The 12,882-nt window shown below is 43.8% G+C and overlaps 1 protein-coding gene across 2 annotated transcripts in view; it reads left to right on the top strand.

Moving 5' to 3' along the window:
* The window catches only part of tpd52 (tumor protein D52), a 41,038-nt gene extending 30,594 nt beyond the window's left edge, over positions 1-10,444 (top strand). For both annotated transcript variants that reach the window (XM_063185399.1, XM_063185398.1), the window contains exons 5-6: positions 4,913-4,961; positions 5,113-10,444. In XM_063185399.1, coding sequence (XP_063041469.1) covers positions 4,913-4,961; positions 5,113-5,238 — 175 coding nt within the window. In that variant the 3' untranslated portion in view covers positions 5,239-10,444. The remainder of the gene's footprint in view (positions 1-4,912; positions 4,962-5,112) is intronic.
* The last annotated feature ends 2,438 nt before the right edge of the window (positions 10,445-12,882 follow it).

Genomic DNA, 12,882 nt, shown 5'->3' with positions numbered 1-12,882 from the left:
TAACATGGTGACATCTTCACTGAGGGACACAGCTGCAGACAGAAGACGGCTCCCGATGGCAATTCAGGCTGCATGCCGAAATAGTGCTATGACATGAACTACATACAATACCGGCATCGAATCTCTAGTGTGTGCATTTTCGTGTTGAACTTGTGTGCTAAACAAAATCTGATGCTTGTGTGTGTGTGTGTGTGTGTGTGTGTGTGTGTGTCTTAACTGACTGAGGTGCGTTGCAGGCTACAGTCTTTGTCGAGCTCCTTTGGGTAAGCCCGTCTCCGAGCTGTAGTCTAGTCGTCCGGGCTCATTTCACCATCTCTGTATGCTTAATCGTCAACTCCAGGAGTTGTGTGTGTGTTTGTTTGTTTGTTTCTGACATTTCTAGGATTAGTGCTGATTAGTGTCTGCGTGTGTGCGTGTGTGTGTGTGTCTTGTGTTTGCCATCACTTTTGGATAATGGCAAACGTGGTCCACTGCTCACTGTTCCTTTCAGTGCGTCAGCCTCTCAGTGTGTGTGTGTCTGTGTGTGTGTGTGTGTGTGTGTGTGTGTGTGTGTGTGTGAGGGCCTTCACATGTGTGGGCCTAGTTCTACACATTTCATCATCTTCTCGTTTCCGTGGCCATGAGCCAATAGTGTGTAAACATAGGACACACTGCACAGCCCTCTCTCACTCAAGTGTGCGTGTGCGTGTGTGTGTGTGTGTGTTGCATGATGCCATGGCCATGGGGTGTGTGGGGCGCATGCTCTTTGCCTGAAGTTGTCATCAAGTCTCATCTCTTCCACTGGAACCTGAGCATAGTCTCTCTGGATGGGGGTAGAGTGTATTCATTGGTATTTTCATTAATAATGTATAATGAATCATATATAATATGTTGTGATAATGATAGTTTATAATTTAGGTAGCAACAAGAAAGATGACTTCCTATTTTATTTTGTTGTACAATCACAGCCGTAGTGATAGTGGTAGTAGTAGTGATGGCAGATGCTGTATTAATCCTGACATAAACCGCTGATTGATTGGGTTGATCAGCTAAAGACGGTAAGCACCAAGATGTTAACTGTTCAGTAAACCAATATTTTAGTAGTTTCAACTCGGCTAATGCTAGGCTAATGCCACCTGGGCTAATGTCAATTAGGTGAAGCAGGTAACTGGTGGATTTTTACTCATTATGCTCTTCACATTCTTCCTCATGTCTTGCATGCTTGCATGTCTATTTATACGCTGCTGATGAAGCTATGTTTGTCTCACTGCAATATGTGTTTCACAAAATGTTGCTTTGTGTTCTTCTGAATCAACTCTTCTGTCTGTCGAATTTTAACATGTGTATGTTGTGCACTGCCTCTATAGTGTGTTTTCTCCTGCTAGTTCTAACTCTACTTATGTTTTTCCTTAATGCTAACGTGGATAGCATTCGTTCACTACACCACTCTGCTAGCATGCCCGTAATGAGGTAAGCAATAAAAGGCTGAGGTGTTAAACTTCAAGTTCCACCCGAGGGAAGCTTGTTTACATTTCATTACATTATACTTAGCTGTTATGCATTATCCAAAAGCGACATGCAATTACCGGCGACTGGGAAGAAGACACACGTCTTCAATTATGTTTGCATCACAATTTTTTTTAAGTACAGTACAGGCCAAAAGTGTGGACTCACCTTCTCATTCATGCATTTTCTTAATTGCCGTGGATTTTCATTGTGTATTTTCATGCAGGGCATCAAAACTGTGCTTGAACACTTGGAGAATTACGCTTACCAAAAAATATAATTCTAGCTGTTGTCCAACAGCAATGTCAGCTGTCTATCCACCTGACGACAACAGTCGTTTTAAACACTTGCCAATACAAGCATTTTACAGACATCTTCTTGATCTGATATCGAGTCATAGCCAGTTGCTTGAAGAGGTGAAACCTGTGTTGGAGGGTTTTTCACTTTTACTTTTACTTTTTGTGTCACTGTTTCACTTAGATAACCAGCTACGCTGACCAAGTGACCCATTGTCAGATCAAGGAAATCTCTCTTGCATTGCTTGTATTAATTAAAATGGACTCGACTGACTGGGTATTTTTTACTTGAAAATAGACTGAAAAATAAGCTTGTTTAAACATGTGGGGCCCTCAGTTTTGCTGTGTTGACGTAACTGTTTGGCATTTTTTTATATTTTTTAACGATTGTTTTTATTTTTTATATATTTTCATTTTTTGTTACGCGAAAAATGTGTTAGTACATCTTCAGGGAGGGCATAAAAACTGTGAATTAAGTTCTGTAAATAGCCACAAAAATAAAGATAATAAATTAAATGAGAAAGTGAGTCCACACTTTTGGCCTGTACAGTGCTCCAGTCAACTTTGGCCCAGTCATTTTGAGGTGGAGTGATTGTGTTAGTACAGTTCTGGATAAGGAGCTCCGGAAAGGGCAAATGACTCACTGTACCACCTGACGTCAGAGCCCCCCAAAAAAAACCCTCATTGAACAATCACAGCTAATGCCCATAAATTGATTATTATTTGGTCGTTAAGTAAGGGTTAACGTTCGGCGAGAAGGTCGCTACCGTGGAATAGCAGCACGACAGAGAGAATCTTAAGACCCCGACGCAGAGCGGAGGTTCTCTCTGAAGTGTTAACCCGCTTATTATATGGATATACTTAAATGATTCACACATGGCGGGGACATTTCTTTAGGCCTATTTAATGTTAAGTTTATTATAGTTTTTCATGTTAAAACATTGTTGCTGCGCAAAACAAAACAGTGCCGTTGTGGAACACCGCTAGGCAACAGCTAGGTAGCCAGGACAACAGGTGTTGTCTATCACAGCAGCTGATTAGAGTCTTGTTGAAAAGTCGCTTTAGCAGTGAAAAGTCTTGTTGCCATTGACAGCGGTCTGTTATAGACCAACCCGTCCGTTATCGAAAAATAACAGACGTGCGAACGTTGGGGAGCCCCGTTGAAATGAATGGAGCATTCGACCGATGACGTCGCACCATATAATAATGTATTGTATTGGATATGCTTCTTAGATAATCCACTAAGAATCAAAAAAGATCATTTGGTCCATACAATAATGGCATTCGCTGTGGTTGACCCTTACATGGCATGGGCATTGGCTACAATCCGTGGAGCAATGTGCGGCTAGGTGTCTTGCTCAAGGGCACCTAGTCATGGATGTTGTAGGATTCAAACCCGCAGCCTTCCCTTGCCCAGACCGACTCCCAAACCGTTCAGCCACGGCTGCCCCCTGTGTAAACTGACTTGTATGGCCATCTGAGGGCTCGGCACACATAAACAAGTGTCAAAGGACAGCTTTGTTCACATGTAGCAACATTTAGGGGTTTTAGTGTTTTTTACTTCTTTTTTTTAGGGCAGCACAATGGAGTCCAGTGGTGCCCTACTTAGACTGCAGACGTTGAAGAATGAGAGGGTGGTGAGAGAGTTCTGCTGAATCAGCTCCTCCAGCTAAATTTGGGTCTCCACCTCACCCCTTACCGTGCTTTACCTTGCTCTCCATGTCAGTAATTAAGGCTTGTGAAACTGTTTTTTTAAAGCAGGTTTACAACGCCTTGCTTGCTTTTCATTCTCTTTTCAAGCCTTATTCCACAGCTGAGAAATCATGCCCGATAAATGTTATACAATCAAACTTCACAAAGCGCTATTTTATACCGTATGCCTTTGTTTACACTTAGCACATTTTTGTATGAAGTGGCACTGATAAAATTCGGTGTGTACTATTATACATGCGTATTATACTGTATACTACACTGCCACCGCCTTCAGACTCCACCAATATCAAAACGGGGTCTTGGTGAAAAATGAATGCCACCGTGGATAGAATGAAATCTTGTGACATTGCATACGCTTATCGAAACCACGCCACTACAAATGTGTGCTTTAATCAAACGCTTTCCTTTGACCAGCAACTTTTTTTGGCTGGACAGTGTATTTATACATACTCTCCTATATGCAATGCTATGCTGTCATAGAGTTGTTTATCCCATCATTGATGCAATATGGACGAGACTGTAGGTGAGGCCGTCGGCATCTCATTCAAACAGGAACGGGGAAAAAGGAAGCCATGTCAATAACACTCATCCCCAGTGTGGCTGCTCGATTCTGGCCTAGCCGGTTTCTATTGTGGAGGGGTGAAACTGGATCCCCGCAGCTCTTTAGGAGGAGGGGGGGGGGGGCAGAGCTGACATGACTGCCGTGTCCGGGGCCTTTGTGTGGGGGCCGTTTCTGGGTTGCGCTGTGTGGCTTTGGGTTACACACTGGGGGCTCTCAGGGCCCTGCTCAGGGACGGGTTATTGCACGGGCCTACTGGGCCCAAGCCCTGGGGCTCCAAGATTCAAGGAAGCTCCTCTGAAGCTCTAGCCTGTATATTTACATTCTCTTTTAATAACTGTATTTTCACCTTTTCTCTGGGGTTAACCACCCCCCACCTTGCTTGTTTTGAAAACTAGCAACACCCATTGAGGGGGGGCTTTCTTTTTTGTCAGGCCCAGGGGCCCATGGAATTGTAATCGGCCTTTGGGCCCGCTGGACACATAGAGACACAATGGCAACAGGCCTTTATCAGTCAGTGGGCTGTCCACACACAGGGTTTTGTGTGTGTGTGCAATGTGCGTGCGTGTGTGTGTGTGTGTGTGTGTGTGTGTGTGTGTGTGTGTGTGTGTGTGTGTGTGTGTGTGTGTGTGTGTGTGTGTGTGTGTGTGTGTTTGTGTGTGTGTTTGTGTTTGTGTGTGTACTGTACATGTGAGTGTGTGCCTGCATGTGACCTGCACCCAAGTGTTGTAGGTCTTTGGTCTGACATTTTCCCACAGTGCCCTGTTCCAGTGCCCTAGTTGTGTGTGTGTGTGTGTCTGTGTGTGTGATTCACGCGCACATGTGTTTTTGCAGCTCATTTGCGGTTTATGTGTTTCAGGAACACACCGACTTTTAAGTCCTTCGAAGAGAGAGTGGAGACTCTGAAGGTGAGCAGATTTTTTTTTTTTAAACACACACAAAATGGAAAATGGATGGACACTAACAAAAGCACACACACACATACACACACACACACACACACACACACTTGCGACCGTTCACCGCTGTCTCTGTCGGCCATTTTTGTTTTCCATCCAGACCAAGATAAGCCCCACCCCTTCCACCGGCAACATCGAAGAGGTCATGAACTCCACGGCCAACGCCGAGCCCATAGAGACCCAACCAGAAGCCTCGCCGCCACCATCAGTAGAGATCCCCCAATGAGAACCCAGCACACCCCACAAGCCCCGGCGCCTCAACCAATGGCCTGCCTTCAACCCAGCGTCTCAACCCAATGCCCTGCCTTCAAGCCAGCGTCTCAACCAGCCGCCTGTTTGTTTTCAAGCCATTATCTCAACCAACCGCCTGCCGCCCTTCTACAGTTGTACACCCCACCTCATTCATCGCGCTACCAGCAGCTTTGCTACCAGCATCAGCTGGGATCCTCCAATGAGAGCCCCTCCCTCCCACATACCCTAGCGTATCAACCAATCGCCTGCCTTTGACCCAGCCTCTCAAACGATTGCCTTTCTTTCTCCTCGTTACCTGCCCGACCCCTGCAAATGCTCCAGTCAATCTCGAGCCAATCAGAATCCGGCAGCACCCCACCAGATGCCCACACCTGAATATCTCAGCCAAATGCCTTGTGTACCTTCATTTAAACCACCCCCACCTCCACCATGGCCACCAAGCACTCACAACCACTGGTTAAACCACCCCACTGAGTGCCGCACATAACTCCACCCCACCAGCTAACCCCAAATATGCCATGCCTGAGCCAAAAACAACCACCAACCCCAGACACTTGCCATATCCAGATCCCAAACACCGCAACCAATGCTGTACAACCACAAATGTGAATCTCTTCACCATGTCCAAACATGCAACACCACCATATGTGAACACACACTCAATACACAGCCACCAAGTCAGTCTGTAAGAAGTTTCTCAGTTTGGTTTCTTTATCCAACATGTGTTGGGTGGTTGGACGTTTGGACTGTGTAGGATGCCCACATGCTACATGATCTCACCTCGTTCCGTTACTAACTCTTTGCCATGTATGTGTGTATTTTGTGTGTGTGTGTGTGCATGATAAATGCACCGTGTATATAAACTCCAGGGTAGTCACACACTGGATTTCTGCCTTCCGTTCTCTCCCCCCCGATACCTGTTTTACAGTGTCCTGGGGTTACCCATCTCACCCTTGATACAACGCACCTGTCTGTCTCCCTGCTGCCACTCATTACATTATACTTTGCTGCCGCTTTTATCCAAAGCAACTTACCACTATTTTACAGGGTATTGGTTACAGTCCTTGGAGCAATGTAGGGCTAGGTGCCTTGCTCAAGGGCACTTCAGCCATGGACTGAGGTATAGGGGGAGATTGGTTGTAGGGAGAGGTAATGGTGGGATTCGAACCTACAACCCTCTGATCTTAAGACCATCTCCCTAACCATTAGGCTGTGGCTGCCCCAATTAGGCCACGGCTTCCCACTCACCTGAATAACATCATCACACCTGCTTCACGTAGCTCAACCTGAATAGCACAATTGCCTTACAGCTACAGCTAGCCAATGTAATGTACCGATCTGATCTAAGCACCACACCTGTACACAGTGTACCTTGTAGACAAAAAAAACATTTTCTGTCTCTCTCTCATCGTTAGGTAAAGCACATCTATGTCACCTGCTGTCATGCACAACATGGATTCAGAAGCTATGATTCAGTGCCACTGATTCTAGATATCCTTTACCCTAATTTTGAATAACCTGGTTGAATTGGACAGGTAATCGTATCATTTGGAATATGTGGCACTGGATTGTAGCATCTGAATCCAGGTTTTCCATCACCGCCTGTACAGAATAGCACAACTGTCTTGCATTGTAAACCTGTCTTACTTGTATAGGATATCTGTACGACATATTCAGAACTTAGCACACTTGTTTGACCTGTACAGAATAGTCAACCTTAGCACAACATCTTACTTGTTAAGCACAATTATGTCACCTTTAAGCTGGGCTCAAACTACAAGGCTATCGGCCTGATTCTCAGCAGAAACCCCCTCTTATGACAGTTGGTCAATCGCTACTCCCCTGTATCATCGCAAACGATTGTCGCCCACATTTCCTTTTATCTCATGTGAGGCTGTAAGATAGAATTCTACTGGTTGAAAGAGTTGCTGATTGCAAATTGCGACTCAAAGCAGAATGTTGAGCAGTATGTGAGTGTTTACAGTTGAAGACAAGCTTGCTGTTTCCTATTCAATTTTTTTGGGGTGGTACAACCCACCGTCAAAACATGGATATGATTTTACAGTTGTGTATTTGGACCCCAGTTATAGTGTTCTATGTAGGATTCTACGTTGTCACCCTTACAGCCTACCTGTAGTAGTCACTAGCATGTTTCAGCTGAATTTGTCTTACTTTTTCACTTCCTGCTCCATGCTTCAGGCAAATGCCCCAACTGTTTCACCGGGCTAACTAGCATTAGCCGATGAAGTTCGAGCACTTAAACTCTATAATTGTCTTACCTGTTCTTATGATTGAGGAGCTCAAAAAGGTGAAGCTCAGTGTGTTTTTTTCCTCTCCAGAAATTGATGTTGTATGAGGTGGACAGAACGTGTCCCACCTCATCCTCCGTTATTATTAGATTTTTTTGCACAAGGTCTTCTGATTCCTACGATGACGAAAAGGAGAACACTGTTTACTTACATCACTTTCACCCTTTGACTAATTTCTGTGTTTTTTTGGGTTTTTTTGCACTAAAAGTGTGGTACATTGTACATGTTCTTTGTCATAGTGACATTCGGCTATGGAGACATAACTGATGAAGGAGGAATGATTGTGAATTTGTGTATGATTGTGAACACTGTGCTTGATAATAACATCCCACCATGTTCCTTCTAGGGGGCTCAAAATTAATAATCAACTTGTATCAATGCATCAATCCTACAGGCAGCAATTCGATTAACGTTGTGGGGGGTTGTTACTTTTGATACTGTTGCACTCAATTTGTGAGGCATTTTATTTTGAGCATTAATGATAATACTGACTAGTAATAACAATGTTTCTCAAATAATATGCATGCAAATATTAAAGCTTTTGTTAATTTATTTCATTTTTTTACATAACCTAACCTGTTAGGGAAAACATAAACCACTGAATCGAATTGAATCGAATCGTGCAGCATTCTCCAGTGTTGAAAATAATCGAATCGTTGGCTTAAGAAATCTACATTGAATGGCCATGAAGGCTCTGAGTTACATCCCTACTCCCTACATATGTCTGTACAGTCTAATTGTTTTGACCTTTTAGGTCCTTAAGCACCTTGTGACCAGCCAAAGGTATGTTCAGGCTGCCTGACGTGACCATTCTTTCCTCAACAGTCCTGACTTTAATCAGTGTGTTTTTGTTCAGGCATGTTTTAAACTGCCTGTCTAGACGCCAAAGCCCCCGCTGTTGTTGTATGTGTGGTGGTGGTTTGGTTTTATGGGGAGGGTTTAGACTCAAGCTTTAGAGGTTGTGGGACTGTTGCCTCGTGCTCCTCTTCACCAAGGATGGGATGGGATATCACACACACACACACACACACACACAGGATGGGTCACAGCTCAAGCTGGTAATTGAGATGCTCATGCTCTTTATTTGAGCGCTGACATGAACAGATGCACACACACACACACACACACACTTGGTCTTCTATTAAATGCTGATATGACCAGCGACTGGGGAATACAAAGATGCACCTTTGTTCCCAGTCTTCCACAAATTTTGGTGCGTGTGTGCGTGTTCGCGCTTGGCAAACTTGTGGGCAAACTTGTCAAACTTAAAACTTTGCTAGTTGGTTTAGCTAGGCAGATGCAGCACCAACTAACCCAGTGATCTTCATAGTGTCATCATTATCTCCCTCAGCGTTGTTTGTTTGATTGTTTTGGTGAAGATTGTTTGATGCTGTTGAAGGACAGCCCTGGAGTAGACACAAGTTCTATTCTTTGACCAAATAACATGGGGGTTGGGGTGGGGTGTGTAGCTGCTTGAGCATGTTCTTTTTTGCCTCGTCTAAGTTTAGAGGTCACGAGATGTCGTTGCTAATAGCTGCTAACTCATGCTCCTCATGCTAGCCACTAACGACCCACTCACTTTCCTCCATTATGGAAGAGTGGTCGCCCATGACGACCAAGCGGATAGACAGATTACTTCTCATGTAAAGTGTATAATTATAGTTCTATACAAAGTGTTTTTTTTTGTTTGTTCGTTTTTTTTGTCTCTGTATGTGTGTGGGCTAACGTAGATGCTAATGTTTATTTTAAGTTGCAGTTACAGAGTCATAATTAACAGGCTAATATAGTTTTGTTTTCATGTAAAGACGCAGATTACATATGTAGTTGTTTTGTTTGTTTTTTTCATTAGATTTTAGGGCCCTGTTATCAAGTAGATTTTTGTTCACGTTCAACGCTGCAGGCAACTATTGGGCTTGCTCAATGGTTAATGAAATTCATGAGTACATTCCAGACATGGCAAAGTTTAACTAGAGAGAGCGAGAGCAAGAGAGCGGAGAATATGGCAGAGAAGGGGGTGATTTGAAAGAGAGAAAGAAGCCGAATAAAGTCTGAAAGACATACAGTACAAAGGAAAGGGAGAAAAACAAACTGAAATGTTTGTGTCTATCTAGTGATGGTGAGAGACAGAAGGAAACAGCAGTGGTTGATTATGGTTACGCCTATCCAAGGTCTTTGAGAAAGACTGCTAAAGGTTATGAAGACTGATGTAGTTTGGCCTTTTCTTGTGGAATCCTTCAGAAGGGCCCTGACACATCTGAGTGAGTGTTCCTGGAAGAAAACAGCTTTAATAAGTTTCAAAACTGAAAAAAAAAATTGTGTCTTTGTAACAACTTTGTAACGTGACAAACCATTCACTAATTGCAATTACATTTGGGGGTTTTGTTTTTTATTCATTTAATTTTTATTTGCATTATAGCTTGATCGAAGGTCTAAAAATGCCCCTCTCCTGTGACTTATGGACAGTGAAGTGTTGTAGATGGGAAAGTATGCCACCTGCTGTTTATGTGTGATACTACATGTATCTAGACTATTCACTACTCTGCCCCAATAACCGACCAAAGGAGAGAAAATGTTTACCTTGTCTGGATCAAAGAGAAGATTGTGACCAAAATGCTTTCCATTGGCCTTTTTTTTCTTAGTGCAGCGATCTATGTTTTTGGGGGACTCTGAACCCATGGCTTTATTCAGTAACTTGTTGCCACAATTTCTCTCTCTCTCTCTCTCTCTCTCTCTCTCTCTCTCTCTCTCTCTCTCTCTCTCTCTCTCTCTCTCTCTCTCTCTCTCTCTCTCTCTCATACACACACACAATCACTTCACATGTTGCTCGTTTGTATGTCTGCTGCTAAAATAAATAAAACTCCACACACAGCCTCAAGTTGTCTGCCTCTTATTGTAGTACCGACAGTAGACACAGTGGGGCACTATAGACCACAAGGCCAGCGTAGTGGTTAATTGGCAGTTGTGGTCTATTTGATTTATCAAAGAGGGTTGAGCTTGTTGAAAGAAGAACCTGTTGGCATTTGTACCGTTAGGAAAATGAACCATTTTGTTCTTGAATAAAACACGTTAGTCAAGTGTTTCATTCACATCATACCGGTGTATAATACCTGTGTGATTCCACATTAATTAAGGATTCTCTAACATGAAAATGCATACAAAATCACTGTCCCCATCCAAATGGGACAGCTCTCTGTACTATAGGCCTACATTTTCCTGATTGGTTGCCATTTGCCAGTCACAGCCCTGTCCATCCCATGTGTGTTGAATGGAGAGCCTGCTCTCCTGGTAGTTGACTTAACACTGTCCATTTTGCGTCGCGAATCATATCCATTCCACAAGAGACCCGTTGGGGTTACACTTTACTTGACGTGTCGCTACATAACACATTGCATGAACATTGCATTATATACACTTTGCATGAAGGATTCATTCATACCAAACATTTCATAAACAAGGAAGACGGAAGGACACCAATTTGTCAAAATAAAAGTTCAACAATTGCAAAACAGCATTGCTATGTTTGTTCTGAACCTGTCCTGATTGCAACTAATCTGGATGTATGATTTACTCCATTGGCAGGGACAGAGATTTTTTTTTCATTCAAAGTTCTGTCCCTGCCACTGAAGCAAATCCAGTAGGGGTTAGGTGATTTAGTGGCATGTGACATGCCAAAGGAAGGCTATGTTTTTGGGTGGTGGACACACATTCACTGTCAGGTAGGGTTAGAATGGGTTTTGGTCTAGGCACAGTTCAGCATGTTTATAGGTTGGTGGCACACATTGTTCACTGACAGGTTAGTTTTCGGAGTTTTGCGCTTGGAGTGGCATGTGCTACATGATGCCACTAAATCATCTAACCCCCTCTTAGTAATCATCGAGGGTTCAAACCAGCAATGCCAATTTGTTTAACTTTTATATTCATGGGTCATGAAGCAATCATGAATGCATTGTGCACACTTTATAACAGCTGCTATGAATGTGATATGCAGGAACACATCAAGTAAAGTGCTACAGACATTGGTGCATATTACATTTAGAGATCAGGGTTTAAGTCACATGATGGGGAAGGAGTGTGCCTTGGACTCTGCTATTAGCCTACATGCCCCCACCCCCTCCCCCCATCCCTATCCCTCATGGCATCCCATCAACCTCCCACACTGGCCCTCCTGGTTGACTGGCTGGGGTAATTTCCCTCATGAGTGGGCTGTGTGCTCTGTTTGTCCCTCTCTGCTGCCTGTGCCAGATCAATTATTCACCAGCCTAGCCCCTGCTCTGCTCACACACACTATGGGTTATGGGCTCGTTCCATGATCTTAACTCCCGTCCTCAACCGGTGCCTTTGGCCTCGCTCTTCACTGACAATCCGCCTCTGTGGAGAAAAACAACAAAGGTGCCCTGCTGTCAGGCTGGAAACAACATCTTTTGGGGAACGTTTGGCCATCCAACATCCCAAATGAGAAAATGTCCTTGACTTGTGCTTTTGAGAGATATCGAATTAAACTTCTGTAGTCAATGACGTCTTTCAATGTCATCTCAAGGCCACAAGCACAAGGGAGGACAGGATTCAGGATGATGGAGAGAACCCTAGGTCATGCCCCCTCTCCTTCCAATTTATGCTACAGTTTCATTGATGATGCATACAGCCAGGGGCGCTGCCAGAAATGTTGGGCCCAATGAAAGATTAAAATTTTGGGCCCCCTTAAGGGCCCCTCAGTGCTTGGGCCCCCTTAAGGGCCCCTGACAATCTGTACCACTTCCCCCCCCCTAGCGGTCCCCATGCATACTACTGTAGTCCTCAGAAAAGGAAAAACGCTGTTCCCCCTCTACTGTTCCCCCTCTCCTTTCCCCTCTTCTTTTTCCCCTCTTCATGCCTCCTCTTGTCCTCTTCACAGGCTAATATTTGTAATCCTTTGCTGTCGTAATTTAGAAAACAACACCAGCAGGCCGTCTTGTTTTGTTATGGACATGATGGCCGTGTTCTCGTTGTATCCTATGTCATTTGTGCACCTTGTGAACGTAGAAAAGAACGTAAAAATGCACCTGTTTGAACGCTAAAGAATTGTCCAGGTTTTACACCTATGTGGATTTTTTAATATCCATTCACATATAAACACGACATGTACTGGTAGATAAAAATAAAAACTCAATTGTGACAGCTGCGTTTCACCCCCCTAAATGGGATATTTTTTTTAAAAAAAACTGGAGTTTTACGTGTCTGTTTTCGTGTCAACAAGATGCCAAAACCAGTGCATTTTCAAAAATAATCCTTGTGTAAACAGCTTCTGATTCATGAAATCTTTATCTGTCTTT

Source organism: Engraulis encrasicolus, chromosome 20 (assembly GCF_034702125.1).
Source record: "Engraulis encrasicolus isolate BLACKSEA-1 chromosome 20, IST_EnEncr_1.0, whole genome shotgun sequence".
In the NCBI taxonomy this organism is placed as follows: domain Eukaryota; kingdom Metazoa; phylum Chordata; class Actinopteri; order Clupeiformes; family Engraulidae; genus Engraulis; species Engraulis encrasicolus.
Note: the sequence above shows the minus strand (reverse complement) of the source record. Positions and strands in the feature narration are given on the sequence as shown.